A 13,131-nucleotide genomic window follows, 5' to 3' on the forward strand; every position below is an offset into this window, starting at 1 on the left:
AAATTTATACCATATTAAATAGTATCCAACGAAAAAGCACTCCATGTAAATTGAATTGTTTTATTTTTTCTTAATATTAAAGAAGAAAGACGTGTTTACAGCAAAGTATCTTCTATCTTGCTGAATAAGATAAGTTGTATCCTTTTAATAGCCAAATTCAATTAATTTAATTTACCCACCCCAATTAGAGTAAGTACAGTGTAGGGTAAATCACCTGCTTCTTTGAACTTCTTTTCCTATTATAAAGAAATAGGATAAATATACTTTTCCCTCAACAGGGAATCATGAAGAAAGGCTTGACATCATATCGGAAAATCATTTTTTTTAAACTATTTTATTTATTTATTTGACAGACAGAGATCACAAGTAGGCAGAGAGGCAGGCAGAGAGAGAGGAGGAAGCAGGCTCCCTGCTGAGCAGAGAACCCGATGTGGGGCTCGATCCCAGAATCCTGGAATCATGACCCGAGCCGAAGGCAGAGGCTTTAATCCACTGAGCCACCCAGGCGCCCCTCGGAAAATCATTTTAACTTGAACATTTGTATTCTTATATCTTTGTCCTTTTACTAATAGCAAAATACTCCTCCTTCTTATTTCCATGTTATTAAAATCTCTCTCAACTTTCTCTCTGTACAGTGGAGGCAATAATACCTGCACATTATCCACCCTTTAGGATGAATGATTTGAGGATCAAATAATATTATGGGTGTACTTTGTAAATTGTGTGAATTAAGCAAACTTGAAATAGCCAAGCCTCCAGATAAGCTGATGTCCAGGCTGACCCCCACGATACACTGGACTTGCTATCACTTTAGAAAGGAGGCTTAATGCCGTGGAATTAATGCAAGAGATATTTGTTTCTACAATCAGTGAGTATCAAGACTTGAACTGACACCCAGGTCTTTAGATTCCTAAACTAATCACTTAATTTTCACATTATTACACCACAAATAAGTTTATACTTATTTGGTTATGAAAAATTTCCTTTCTTTAGTCATAATACCAGTGTAATCAGCCTTGGGAAAGTCATAGAGAGGATGACAGGTGAGAGTTATGGACAAGTTCATTTTAAAGAATCGAGGGAAGGAAGGAAGGAAAGATGAAAGGAAGAAAAGGAGGAAAAAAGAAGGGAAGGGAGGAAGGAGGAAGAAAAAGGAGGGAGGGAGGGTGGAAGAAGAAGAAAATTCCATGTTAATTTGGCCATTCTTTTTATAATATTAGAGACATAAGAATATAAAGCATAAAATGCAAACACAAGTCACATCTGATAGATTCCATCTCTAAAACCTTACCCCTCCACCGTCAACTAATGTTTTATAAGTCAGTTTCTCTATTTCAAATTAAGCCGTTTGGAGGTATAGACCATGCATTTTAGCTCTAGGCTTGCATAGTTTGGGGTGAGATCTTGTCCATAGTTGATAATCCATAAATGTCTGTTGAGCAGGTTTATTTCTTTATGATTGAGTGGTTGGTCCATGTCAACCCAAATAAAGAGAAGAATGAGAACTTGATAATACTTGATTGCAGGCTACACTTCAAAATACTAGAAAATACAGAATATAAAAGCTTAAATTTGAAGTCATGGAACAAAATTTGCTGCCACTCTCCCTAAAATGTCTCTTCTATGAACTTTGGGAGCTTCCTTAGTGATCCATCTAGACTTATACACAATGAGGCACAAGATCAGTAGGCTGAACAACCCCATTTTACAATATCTTAAAATGCAGGGGTACATGGGTGATTCAGTCAGTTAAGCATCCGACTCTTGACTTCAGCTTATCTCATGATCTCAGTGTCCTGGAATCAAGACTCATGTCAGGCTGCAGGCTCAGTTGGGAGTCTGCGTGAGGATTCTCTCTCTCTCTCTCTCTCTCTCTCCCCCTCTGTCCCTCCCCCATTCACTTTTTTTCTGTCTCTTCGTCCCCTTCTCTCTCTCTCTCTCTAAAATAAGTAAATCTTAAAAAAGAAAACAATATATTAAAGCACAAGTTAAATAATATATTGTGAAACTGTATTCCAAGCTGCAGCACACTATGTTATTGTTGGATGTTAATATTGAATATTTTTACATGACAGTAGATGAATGAATATTGTAATATACAGATTATATTATTGTTCATGAAATTCCAGAGTCGTTGATTTGGGTGAACACATTGTTTTCAGAATGCCTGGATGTCCATGATCTTGCCTGTACAATGGCATTCTGCTCACTACAGAGGTTCTTATGAGAATCAAATGTATTCATGTATGATTAAATGTATTACATAAACATATCAAATTGTTACATGAAATATTTAAAAATTCCTAACTGCTCTACAACTCTAGTAACAAAACCATTCACTGTAGTCTCCATGCTAGGTACTTTTTAAGAAATTTGAACTCACCTCCATAAGCCATGTCACACAGGTACCCACCATTATCCCTACTATTCCAAATAGGGAAACTGGGGTTTAGGGAGTTTCTGTAACTTGCTGAAATAAGAAGTAAAATTGTGATTTGAACCCAGGCAGTTGGAGTCCATAGCAAGTGCTTGCAACCACTACTCTCGATATCAGACACCACTGAAGATTCACTTGTTTCATTAACTGACTGTTCTCTGAGAAATGGGAATCAGGATGGGTATGTTTCTGTATTGGTATCTCTTAAAATGAAATGGTGCAGGTACAGAAGGCAGAATGCAGCCAAGTGAGATGACTGAAATAAAGTGGGGGTAGGGAAAATGAAGTCCAAGCAGAAATATGAGCCAAGAAACCTAACAGACTTCATGACATTTTTTTAGTTTTGAATTTTTATTGAATCTGTAGCTATGACCCTTTTCTCACTCCTAATTTAATTTCTTTAGAACATATCATTCTGTTTGTTTGTAAATAAATTATTGTAGCGTTATACAAAATTCAATAAGCACACAGTGTGTACAGTATAATACAGGGTATATAATATGTCATAATATATGTACACAGTTCTGTCTCCCAGCCATTAAGTTCGCTTTCCCAAAAGTTACAAATGTAATCTGTTACTTGTGAAACCTCCACCACAATTAATTTAGGAACATTTCATCACCCCCAAAAGAAACTTTGTACCCATTAGCCATCACTCCTCATTTTTTTCCAAGCCAATGTAGCCTTAGGCAACCACAAATCTACTTTTCTGTGTCTAGATTTGCCTATTCTGGATGTTTCATTTAAAAAGGTATCTGAAATATGTAGTCTTCTGTTGCTAGCTTCTTTCCCTCAGCAAAATGTTTTCAAGGTTCATCCAGGCTGTACCACATAACAATGTTTCATTTTTTTAATGTCAACAAATATCCCATTGATGGGCACACCGCATTTTATTTATCCTTTCATCAGTTGATGGATGATATTTGGATTGTCTCTACTTTTTTGTTGTCAGGAATAATGCTGCTGTGAACATTGTTGTAGAACTCTTTGCATGAATAGATATTTTCATTTCTCTGGGAGTGAAATCACTGGGTCATATGGTTACTCGATGTTTAACATTTTGAGGAACTGCCGAACCGTTTTCCAAAGCAGATGCACTATTTTACATTCCTACCACTGATATATGAGGATTCCAATTTCTCCACATCTCCCAACACTTTTTTCCCCCATGTTTTTCATTATGGCCATCTTCACTGGTGTGGCATCTCACTACGATTTGGATTTCCACCTGCCTGGTTACTAATGATGTTGAGCACTGGTCATTTGCATACTTACTTTGCAGAAATGTATGTTCACATCCTTTGCCCATCCTCCCAATAGGTGATTTGTCTTTTCCTTGTGTTGCATTGACTCTCTCCTCTCCTCTTATCCATAGTCTTCCCCATTATCAACATTTCACACCAGAGAAGTAAGCTTGTTACAACTGATAAACCTACAACAACACATCGAAATCACCACAGATCTATAGTTTACATTAGGGTCTTCATGGTGTTTTCATAGATTTGCCTTTACAAAACATCCTAGCCAAATATCTCCAGGGAACTGAGAGATAGGTGACCAGCAGAGTCAGGAGTTCCAAATGAGCAGACTTGCAAGTCCCGTTTCTGCAGCAAAGAATGCGTGTGTCCATGCTGTGGCCAGGGGGAGACATTCAGCTCTCCATTTTAGGATAACTAAAACCTACATGACTGTCACAGACTGAGGAATGACCCAGTGATGACTATTATCAACATGTCCTGAGTTTAAAGGCCACTTACAGCTACCTTCCTTCTAATGTGACCCACAGAATGGACATCATACACAGTATGGATAGAGAAAATAGAAACTTGTTCCTGAACTTTATCAAGTCTCACACCCATGCTCCCTTGAAGCTAGAGAAAGTAAATTTTGTAGTAAAAAGTAAAATTTTTAGTAATAAAGCATGAGTGATTTTTCTGGTGCTTGATACGGTTGTGGTTGAAGAATGGGTCATGTGGGTTGTTATTCAATGTTTTGGATCAGTGCAGCAAGATGCTATATGTAGGACACATTCTGGAGTATTTTTGATACTAAGGCTTCCTTTCCAGCGTTACCTTTCTCTCCTTCTTCTATCTTCCCAGTCCTCAAGCACTCTGAGCTCTAGGATGGCACCAGCCCATCGAGGGCCTTGGGAAAGTCATCCCTAAACCAGTATTTATTGTCTACTATGAGCCAGGCAGTGCTCTGAAATCAGGGACAAAGACTAGATATCTCTACTTGGAAAGTTCAAGTTTATTTAAAAATGCTTGACACATTATCTCTCTAGAAAAAAAGGTGCATTTAAGGAGATCAACACTGAGCACCCTTGTCAGAGAAGGGCTTGGTTTAAGGAGTCACTCCCACAGAGATCTACATTTGTCACCACACAGGCAACCACCTACTTTGCTTACCCTTAAGGGTGACCCCATTCCCATGTTGCCTAGCAATGTGAAAGCATATAATGTAAGACCAGTACTTTGTTATGAAGGGTACTGTAAAACCAACTAATATTTCAGATGGCTCTTTGCCAATCTGACCAAGCCTCTGCCAACTTGATTTCTAGAATGCGCTGAAATGATGCCCAATCAGTACCTCTGATTAACTGAATCCCAGATAACAGAGAGCCAACTTAAGAACATTTTTTTCATTTTTTAAATTTATTAATTTATTTTTATTTTTTATTAACATACAATGTATTATTTGCTTCAGGGGTACAGGTCTGTGATTCATCAGTCTTACACAATTCACAACACTCACCATAGCACATGCCCTTCCCAATGTCCATAACCCAGCCACCCTATCCCTGCCCCTCAACACCCCAGCAATCCTCAGGACTCAAGCACATTTATCAGCTGCTCAAGAAGTTTTTATACCCAAGGGCAACACTGTGTTAAAACTACATATTGGCTTTGGGAAAAATGTCAGGGTCACAGATTTATAAAAAGCAGTTAAGAAAAACCTAGAATACTTAGGAGTGGTTGTCCTGGATCTCTCCAGACTAGTATCCTACAGGGGGCCAAACTGCTCTTCTCCCCAGCCAGCCCCAAAACCACCCTGGGTGTGACTCAGGAGAAATCTTAGTAGAATTTAATCAGCTGGCTGGAGACAAAGTGCAGACCAAAGGGATGCGTGGTCAGAACAGGAGCAGAAAAACAACACAAGTGTAAGTCATCCCCGTAACTGACTCCCCCTACCTGGTAAACCCACAAGTCAGCTCTAGCCCCCTCACTCTATCAGATACACCCCCCCAAGCCTCTTACACCACTTTACCCTGGTTCACTATTCTTTATCTTTTATTATGTGAAATGTCCTTGTTCACATATTTGAATTCATTTGTTTAACATGGTAATTTGCTGCCTCCCACCCCTAACCCAAAAAACGTACCAGCCCTACACAACCTTAAGGAAGGCCTGGTAAGTTCCCCTCCTTATCCCGGGTTTCCAGAACAATGTGAACTGGTACATGCTGGGCGCTTAATGAATGAATACCGGTAGAAAACATTTATGACTTTGGAAGCTTGAGAAGACTTATAAAGCCTGGCTCTGGCGATGCAGGAGAGATCCCAGGCACCAGACTCGTAATTAGCCTCTGATCTCCTCCTAAGGATGGAAAGACCAACTCAGCTGAGCCCGCGCCCATTCGCCTGCCTAGGAAGGTAGGGGGGTAAACTGGCAAAAGCGACCAGAGAGTCAGGCGTGCTAGGAGCCTCCAAATGGGGGCGAGAGGCGTGGGTAGGCCCCGCCCGGAGCCCCGAGGCTGCCGCCCCGAGCCCTCCCCCGCGGCCGCCCGTCCCTGGGGCGACAGGGACAGCCCGGGCCGGCCTGCTGGAGCCGCCCCACGCGCGCCCTGCAGCCCCCGCTGCCGAGACGCCGCCGCCGCCAAGCCGGGGCCGCTCGCCGAGTTGGCTGCGCGCGCCCGGGGAGCGCAGAGTTTGCAAAGTCGTCGCGAAGCTTCGGTGGAGGGAAGGGGGTGGGGGAGTGGGGGTGCGCGAGAGAAAAACCCGCCTCTTGCGAGTAGAGCGAGGAAGAGGGGGGGAGAGGCTCCGAGTTCCGCTTCCTGAACGGCGGGTGGGTAGAGAAGGTTGGCGCGGGGAAGGCCGGCGGGACGCGCGCTCCGGGCCCCCGCGCGAGCGGCGCGGCAGGCAATGGCCGGCGAGCGGACCCGCAGGTTCACCCGGAGCCTGCTGAGACCCGGGCAGGCGGCCGAGCTCCGGCACAGCGCCGCGTCCGCCGCCGCGGTGGCCGTCAGCAGCCGGCAGCAGCAGCGGGTGAGTGTGGCGCGTTCTCCGCGCCTTCCCGCGCTCCCGGGGCGCCCCGGGCCCCGAGCCCGGCCTCCCGGAGCGCCCAGCGCGTCCCTCCCGCCCCTTCCCGCGTCCCCTCCGCGAGGCAGCGCCGCCGACGCTTCCTGGCCAGGGGCGCGCGGGGGGACCGGGGACACTCAGAAGCGCAGAGCGTGGGAGTCGGTGTGTTGGGTTTGGGGGCTGGGGAGGTGGCAGGAATGCCTCGAGAGTCACGTCGGCACTGGGTTGTGGGGTGCGAGCGACCCGAAGGGTGGGGGATCCGCGGGAGCGGAGCCGGCGGTCCTCAAGTCTGCGCTCTCCCTCACCCCTGGCGACTGGTGCGCAGCGAGGAGAGGATGTGACCTGAGGTCCTCGCTCCGGCTGAAGCTGGGAGCCCCGCGTTAACGCTATCGCGGAAATAAATGTTCTTCGCACCACCCTCCGTCCACGCGGTAAAAAACTACAAACCACTCTGTGCCCCTCCAGAAAGGGACCGGGGAACTGTTTGGAGGAGACGTGGGTCATTAAGTATCCAATGGTTTCTGGTTTTTTCTAAGATGTTCGCGGGGTTCTCCCGCCAAGATCGCTTTATTGGTTACTTCCTCGTTATAACGCCTTCTAAGTTCTGGGTGATTTCCGCGGGAAATCCCTGGGGCAGCAGCCAGCCATTCCGTCTGATGCCCAAATCATATCCCTGTGTCTCCAGATGCTCATAAGGTCCAGTAGGTGTCACACTCCGGGGTGTAAGTGTCAGGAGGAAAAAAAAAAAAATCAACTCTGGTGGGAATGGGGAGAGAGTGGGAAGAGCGCTGCAGTCAGACGTGGGCTCAACAGCCTCACTCTTGGCCTGCCTCTGCTGGACCGGAATCCCACGCTGTGGGTTTCATTTTCCTTATTGCCAGGAAATATCATTAGGAATTAAACGGCTTCTTTTAAGGGTGTCAAAGAAAGTGTTACTCTTGCCAGTCACCCATGAAGAGGGAGCCAAGAGCTGCCCAGAGCCAGTTCCCACAGCCAGGACTTTTCTCTAAAGCCAGAGGTCGGAAAGTTGAACAGAACGGAAGCTAATTGCCTGGCAGAGGGATGAGGCATCAGATGCCCAAAAGGGCGGGGGTGATTGGAGTGTGGCCAGGGTTGGTGGCCAGGGTGCCTTCTCTTTTACTTACCACTGGCTGCGCTCCGCAGTTACCCAGAGGTGATTTCAACTGTTCGCCAACCCTGTGCCAAGGGCTGCCCGTGGTTGGGATATCAGCATGCACAATTTCGGGGCAGGAAGGATAAACTGTCAGAAAGGACATGGGGGGGTGAGGTTCAATTTGAGTAAAAGAGATCATAAGAAAATCTTCAAATATACATAGAAAATAAATTTTACTTTGGAATGATCAGTCGGGTTTGTGGATTTGTTATTCTCTGCCATTTACTTTACAGTTACTTTACAGTAACTTCATTGTGCAGCCGATTCGTTTTATTGAATCTCCAGACTGATCTGTTGGAGAAGTGCAGAGATATAAGTAGCATGCATTTGGAATAAACAGCTCTAAATCTTGTTTTTGATTTTTGTTTTGTTTTTAAGGGGATTCTCCTGAGTTTTGTAGTGCTAGAATTTCTATAAAGAATTTGGATTCTACATATGCGCCCATTACTTTCTTTGAATTTATGTCAGGCTTGAGATCCTAGGGTATCTTGTCAAAATGAATAAGCTCAATGTATTAAAAAGAGTCTGGGAGGGGGCAACTCACTGGCAAAGGTGTCCCTCCTCCCTCCCCTCACTTCAGCACCTTGGCCAACACTCCTGAATTAGCTTTTGCCAAGACATTTCACTGGATCTTACACATCTAGTCAGGCAGTTTGGGCAGCGATTTTGGCAGCAAGAAGACACGTGCTTTGAATTTCATTCTATCAGGGAACTCTTTAAGGGAAACAGGAAGGTGATGAGTTCTCTGAGTTGGCACCCACACTCAGTAGGATTCTGTGGGGGCAGAGCATCCCTTTTGAACCTAAAACCTTCTAATTGGACTATGTGTGGAGACTAATCCTAGCTTATGTGATCCAATCCCTTAAGATCCTTTATGTTTGTTGCTTCAAGTCCTCAAATCCTGGTTGTCAAGGGAGAATATTAATAGGCCAGGGGAAGAAGATTATGGGTAGCCCACTTCAATACAGTCAAGTAGAATTGTGTATATTGGAGCAAGCTGTCATATATTGAAGAACATTTGAGAGATACTAGAAGGTTCTATGGACAAAAACTGCCTTGCTGCTAGATTCACATGATGCTCTTTCTAAAAACCCTGTTTGGGGGGCCAAAATCCTCCAGAATGTTACAGAGAGATTGTCGTAGGGTTGGAACTTTGCTCTATCCAATAAGAGTAGACAAGTTTGTCAGATTAACAAGGTAGTTATGAGTTGCAAACTCTGAGAATGGGATATGTGTGTATATACACACTCTTACACACATGTACATAGGACATGAAGGCTTCAAAATGTGTGTGATTTATGGAGAACATAGGATAAAGAGATGCTGAGTGAGAGCAATTGACTAGGGGGCCAATTTTGAGGGCAGTTACTGAAGTAAGTAGAGCTATAAGCCAGAGGAAACTTGATTTCAGTTTTAACCCAAGACACTATGGCAGACTCATGTGCAGAGAAGACACCTCACCAGGGCCAACCTCATTTTAATCCCTCTTAAGAGGAGGGGATATCCTCATTCCCATGTTCACTGCAACATTTTCACAATAGCCAGGATACAGAAACATACCTTAATGTCTGTAGGGGGATGACTGGATAAAGAAAATGTGGTCTATATCCCAACCTTAAAAAAGAAAGAAATCCCACCATTTGAGACACTGTGGATGAACCTAGAGGGTGTTATGTTGAGTGAAAAAGTCAGACACAGGAAGACAAATACTGCATGAACTTACTTATATGTGGAATCTAAAATAGTAAATCTCGTAGAAGGAAAGAGTAGAATGGGGGTTACAGGGGCAGGAGGTAGGGAAGTGAGAGGATGAAGAGATGATGGTCAAAGACCGCAAAGTTTCACTTACACAAGATGAAGGATTTCTGCAGATCCAGTCTGCAGCACAGTTAACAATACTGGGTTGAATACTTGAAAGTTGCTAAGAGCATAGATTTTTAGTACTATCTTTTCAACACACACACACACACACACACACACACACACACAGTGGTAACCATGTCGAGGTGATGGTTAAGTTATTTAACTTCATCCTGCTGTTCTTTTCACAATGTAAACTTGTATCAAAACATCAAATTGTACTCCTTAAATGTATACAATTTTTATATGTCACTGCATTTCAATGAAGTTCTTAAAAATGAAAAAAATCATAATAATACATAACAGTTATAAACAAAAGCCATATATTTTTTTAAGAAGAGAAATATTTGCTCCTTAGTTATTCTAAAATTTTTCCATGGAAAACAAATGAGTCACAATTCATGTCAACGCCCATCTCAAGATCAAGTAGAGTTTAAGTAATTTCCAGACACCCCATTCATGCTCACAAAACAAGCCTTTTTAGAGCAGAATCTCAGTTGAAAAATGATTGGAAACGTTTCTTCCATGTCAGTGGGGGAGTTTTATTGAGTGTTTTATTACTTTGGTTGATATACATACGATGTTGGCCTCAAAGTTGTAATGCCACTAATTAGAAATTCTTTTTTTTTAAGATTTTATTTATTTATTTGACAGACAGAGATCACAAGTAGGCAGAGAGGCAGGCAGAGAGACAGGAGGGGAAGCAGGCTCCCTGCTGAGCAGAGAGCCCAATGTGGGGCTCCATCTCAGGACCCTGTGATCATGACCTAAGCCAAAAGCAGAGGCTTTAACCCACTGAGCCACCCAGGCGCCCCACTAATTAGAAATTCTTTACAGGAAACTATTCTTTTAGAATGTATGAGGTGCTTTTGTATTTTTGTGTGAATTATTTAATTTAGAGAGTTTTCTATAATTCGTGCTATAAATCTAGGATTTGCACACTTTTCTGCATTTATATTCAATAGCATTTCAAAAGAAAAATACCTTCAAAGAAAGTAGAGATGACTTTTCTGCTAACACCACATTAGGTCTGTCACTTTGAGAGAAATAGATCTTTATTTATGGAACGTGATGGCGTGAGTCAGAGAAATGGAAGACTCAGAGGAACAAATAATCATCTGGTCAATTTTTGCCTAAAGCCTCTTATATATTTCCCAGATGGGAACTGCTTTATTTATATGTAGTCTTGAATGCATTTATGACATTTACTCTGTTGTTTCACAAAAATTCCTCTGTAAGTCATTGTTGCATTGTAACTAACTTTATTAGCTTCTTTTATTTATTTTTATTTATTATTGAAGTAAAATTGACACACAGTGTTATATTCATTTCAGGTGTGCTATACAGTAATTCTATAGTTCCACACATTACTCAGTGCTTTCCATGACAAGTGTAGTTACCATCTGTCACCATACATAATTACAATACCGTTGACTATATTCCCCATACTGTACTTTTCACTTCTGTAACTTATTTCCTTTATAACTGGAAGTTTGTGCCTCTTATTCCCCTTCATCTATTTCATCCATACAACAACCCAACCACAACCACTCCTCTGGCAACCACCAGTTTGTTCTTTGTATTTAAGAGGCTTTTGTCTTTTTGTTTGCACATTTGTTCTGTTTTTTAAATTCCACATATAAGAAATCATAAGGTATATTTGTCTTTTTCTGACTTATTTCACTTAGGATAACACCTGCTGGTCTATGGCAAGATTTCTTCCTTCTTTTTATGGCTGAATAATAGTCCACTACAGACACACACACCCCACATCTTCTTTATCCATTCATCTGTGGATGGTTGCTTGGATTGCTTCCATATCTTGGATATTGTAAATAATGCTTCGGTATACATTGGGGTACCTCTGTCTCTGAATTTGTGTTTTCATTTTCTTTGGGTAAATACCCAGTAGTGGAATTAATGAATCACATGGTATTTCTGTTTATCAATGTCTTTTAAAGAGGAAACTTCCTCCCAGAAGTGATTGTACTTACCCAGTATGGGCGTAAGCATAAAGGGTAAGTGGTTGAGAAAGGACACTATTGACTTCTGTAATCACAAAAATTCCATAACCTCACTTTCCTTTGACATTTTGTAACTTCTTCTGTCCTCCAATGATACTACTTTTGATACTCTGGGGAGCTTTGAATAAGAAGCAGAACCTCTGACAGACCAAAGATCTTCAGTTGAGAAGTAATGTCTGTAAACATGTTTACAGGAGCAAAAGGAAGAATTTCCTCCCTCTGAACTTTATGATATGTAAATGGTTAAGAGTAGGAGGGGCTTCAAACACATGAGCGGGAGATACTAGAATTTCCAAAAAGTCATATGCTGGGAATGAGAGTGAGTGATACATGCAAAAAGCGATACTGAATGGAAATAGAACAGTTGTGTCACTGTCCGCAGCTCGGGTTCAAGCAGGATGCGGAGTGAAGGCCTGTTTGTTTGGCGCCCACAGCACAGTCTGGGTTGGTTTGGTTTGGTTTGGTTTGGTTTTGACAGGGTCCTTCATAACGAGGGTGTTTACACTTTAGCAGAAATCATAGTCACACAGCTTATGTTGATGGTGTTCCTTCATGAGGAAGGTCCCCGGCATGGTGAAGAAGTCAACACAAGCTTAGTTTACGACATCAAGGTTGAATATTATTGATTGTACCGACTACTGTTTTCTCTTACTTCTCCAGCACGTTGCAGAAGTGACTTTGAAGATAAACGGTAGCAACAGGGGATCCAGACAACTTCTAGATGGGTCCAAAAACAAAGTAATGAGTGTGGTTCTTGGCTGTCTTCTCCTTCAGAAGAATTTTCCCTGAAGCCTCGCAAAGAAAAAGAGCGGCAATGCATGTGTTAGGATAAACCATTGAGAGAGAACCCACGAAGTGCCTGGCATGCAGTTCAGTGTGTAATTCTCAGCGCCATCCTGTGAGGATGTTATTATTGTTACAAATTACAGAGGAAGCCATTGAGACTCATAGGGTTAAAGCCCTCACTTTAGGTTAGGGAAACTCTCCTGCACCCTGAATAGTAACTAGCAGAGCGTTACCTTCCTGTAGTGGCTTCCAGCAGCATCTCTAAACTGGAAAGCATGAGGAGTTCCTTCCCACTGATAATTCAGAATATCTATCACTGCCCACTGCAGCTTTCCTGTGGGGTTAGAAGCCAAAGCAAAAGCTGTTCCAAGACCCATAATAATGTTAAACCCTGGGGGGCTTGGGTGGCTCAGTTATTAAGCGTCTGCCTTCAGCTTACGGCATGATCACAGGGTCCTGGGATTGGCCCGCATCGGGCTACCTGCTCTGCAGGAAGCCTACTTCTCCCTCTCTCACTCCCCCTGCTTGTGTTGTCTCTCTCTGTGCCTCCCTC

The 13,131-nt window shown here is 42.9% G+C and overlaps 1 protein-coding gene across 1 annotated transcript in view; it reads left to right on the top strand.

The window, feature by feature from the left end:
* Window positions 1-6,218: 6,218 nt before the first annotated feature.
* The window catches only part of DOCK10 (dedicator of cytokinesis 10), a gene marked incomplete at its 3' end in the record, with an annotated part of 267,236 nt that continues 260,323 nt past the window's right edge, over window positions 6,219-13,131 (top strand). The window contains exon 1 of the mRNA XM_080798220.1: window positions 6,219-6,701. Coding sequence (XP_080654346.1) covers window positions 6,579-6,701 — 123 coding nt within the window. The 5' untranslated portion in view covers window positions 6,219-6,578. The remainder of the gene's footprint in view (window positions 6,702-13,131) is intronic.

Source organism: Martes martes (genome assembly GCF_963455335.1).
Source record: "Martes martes genome assembly, chromosome: 3".
Taxonomy (NCBI): domain Eukaryota; kingdom Metazoa; phylum Chordata; class Mammalia; order Carnivora; family Mustelidae; genus Martes; species Martes martes.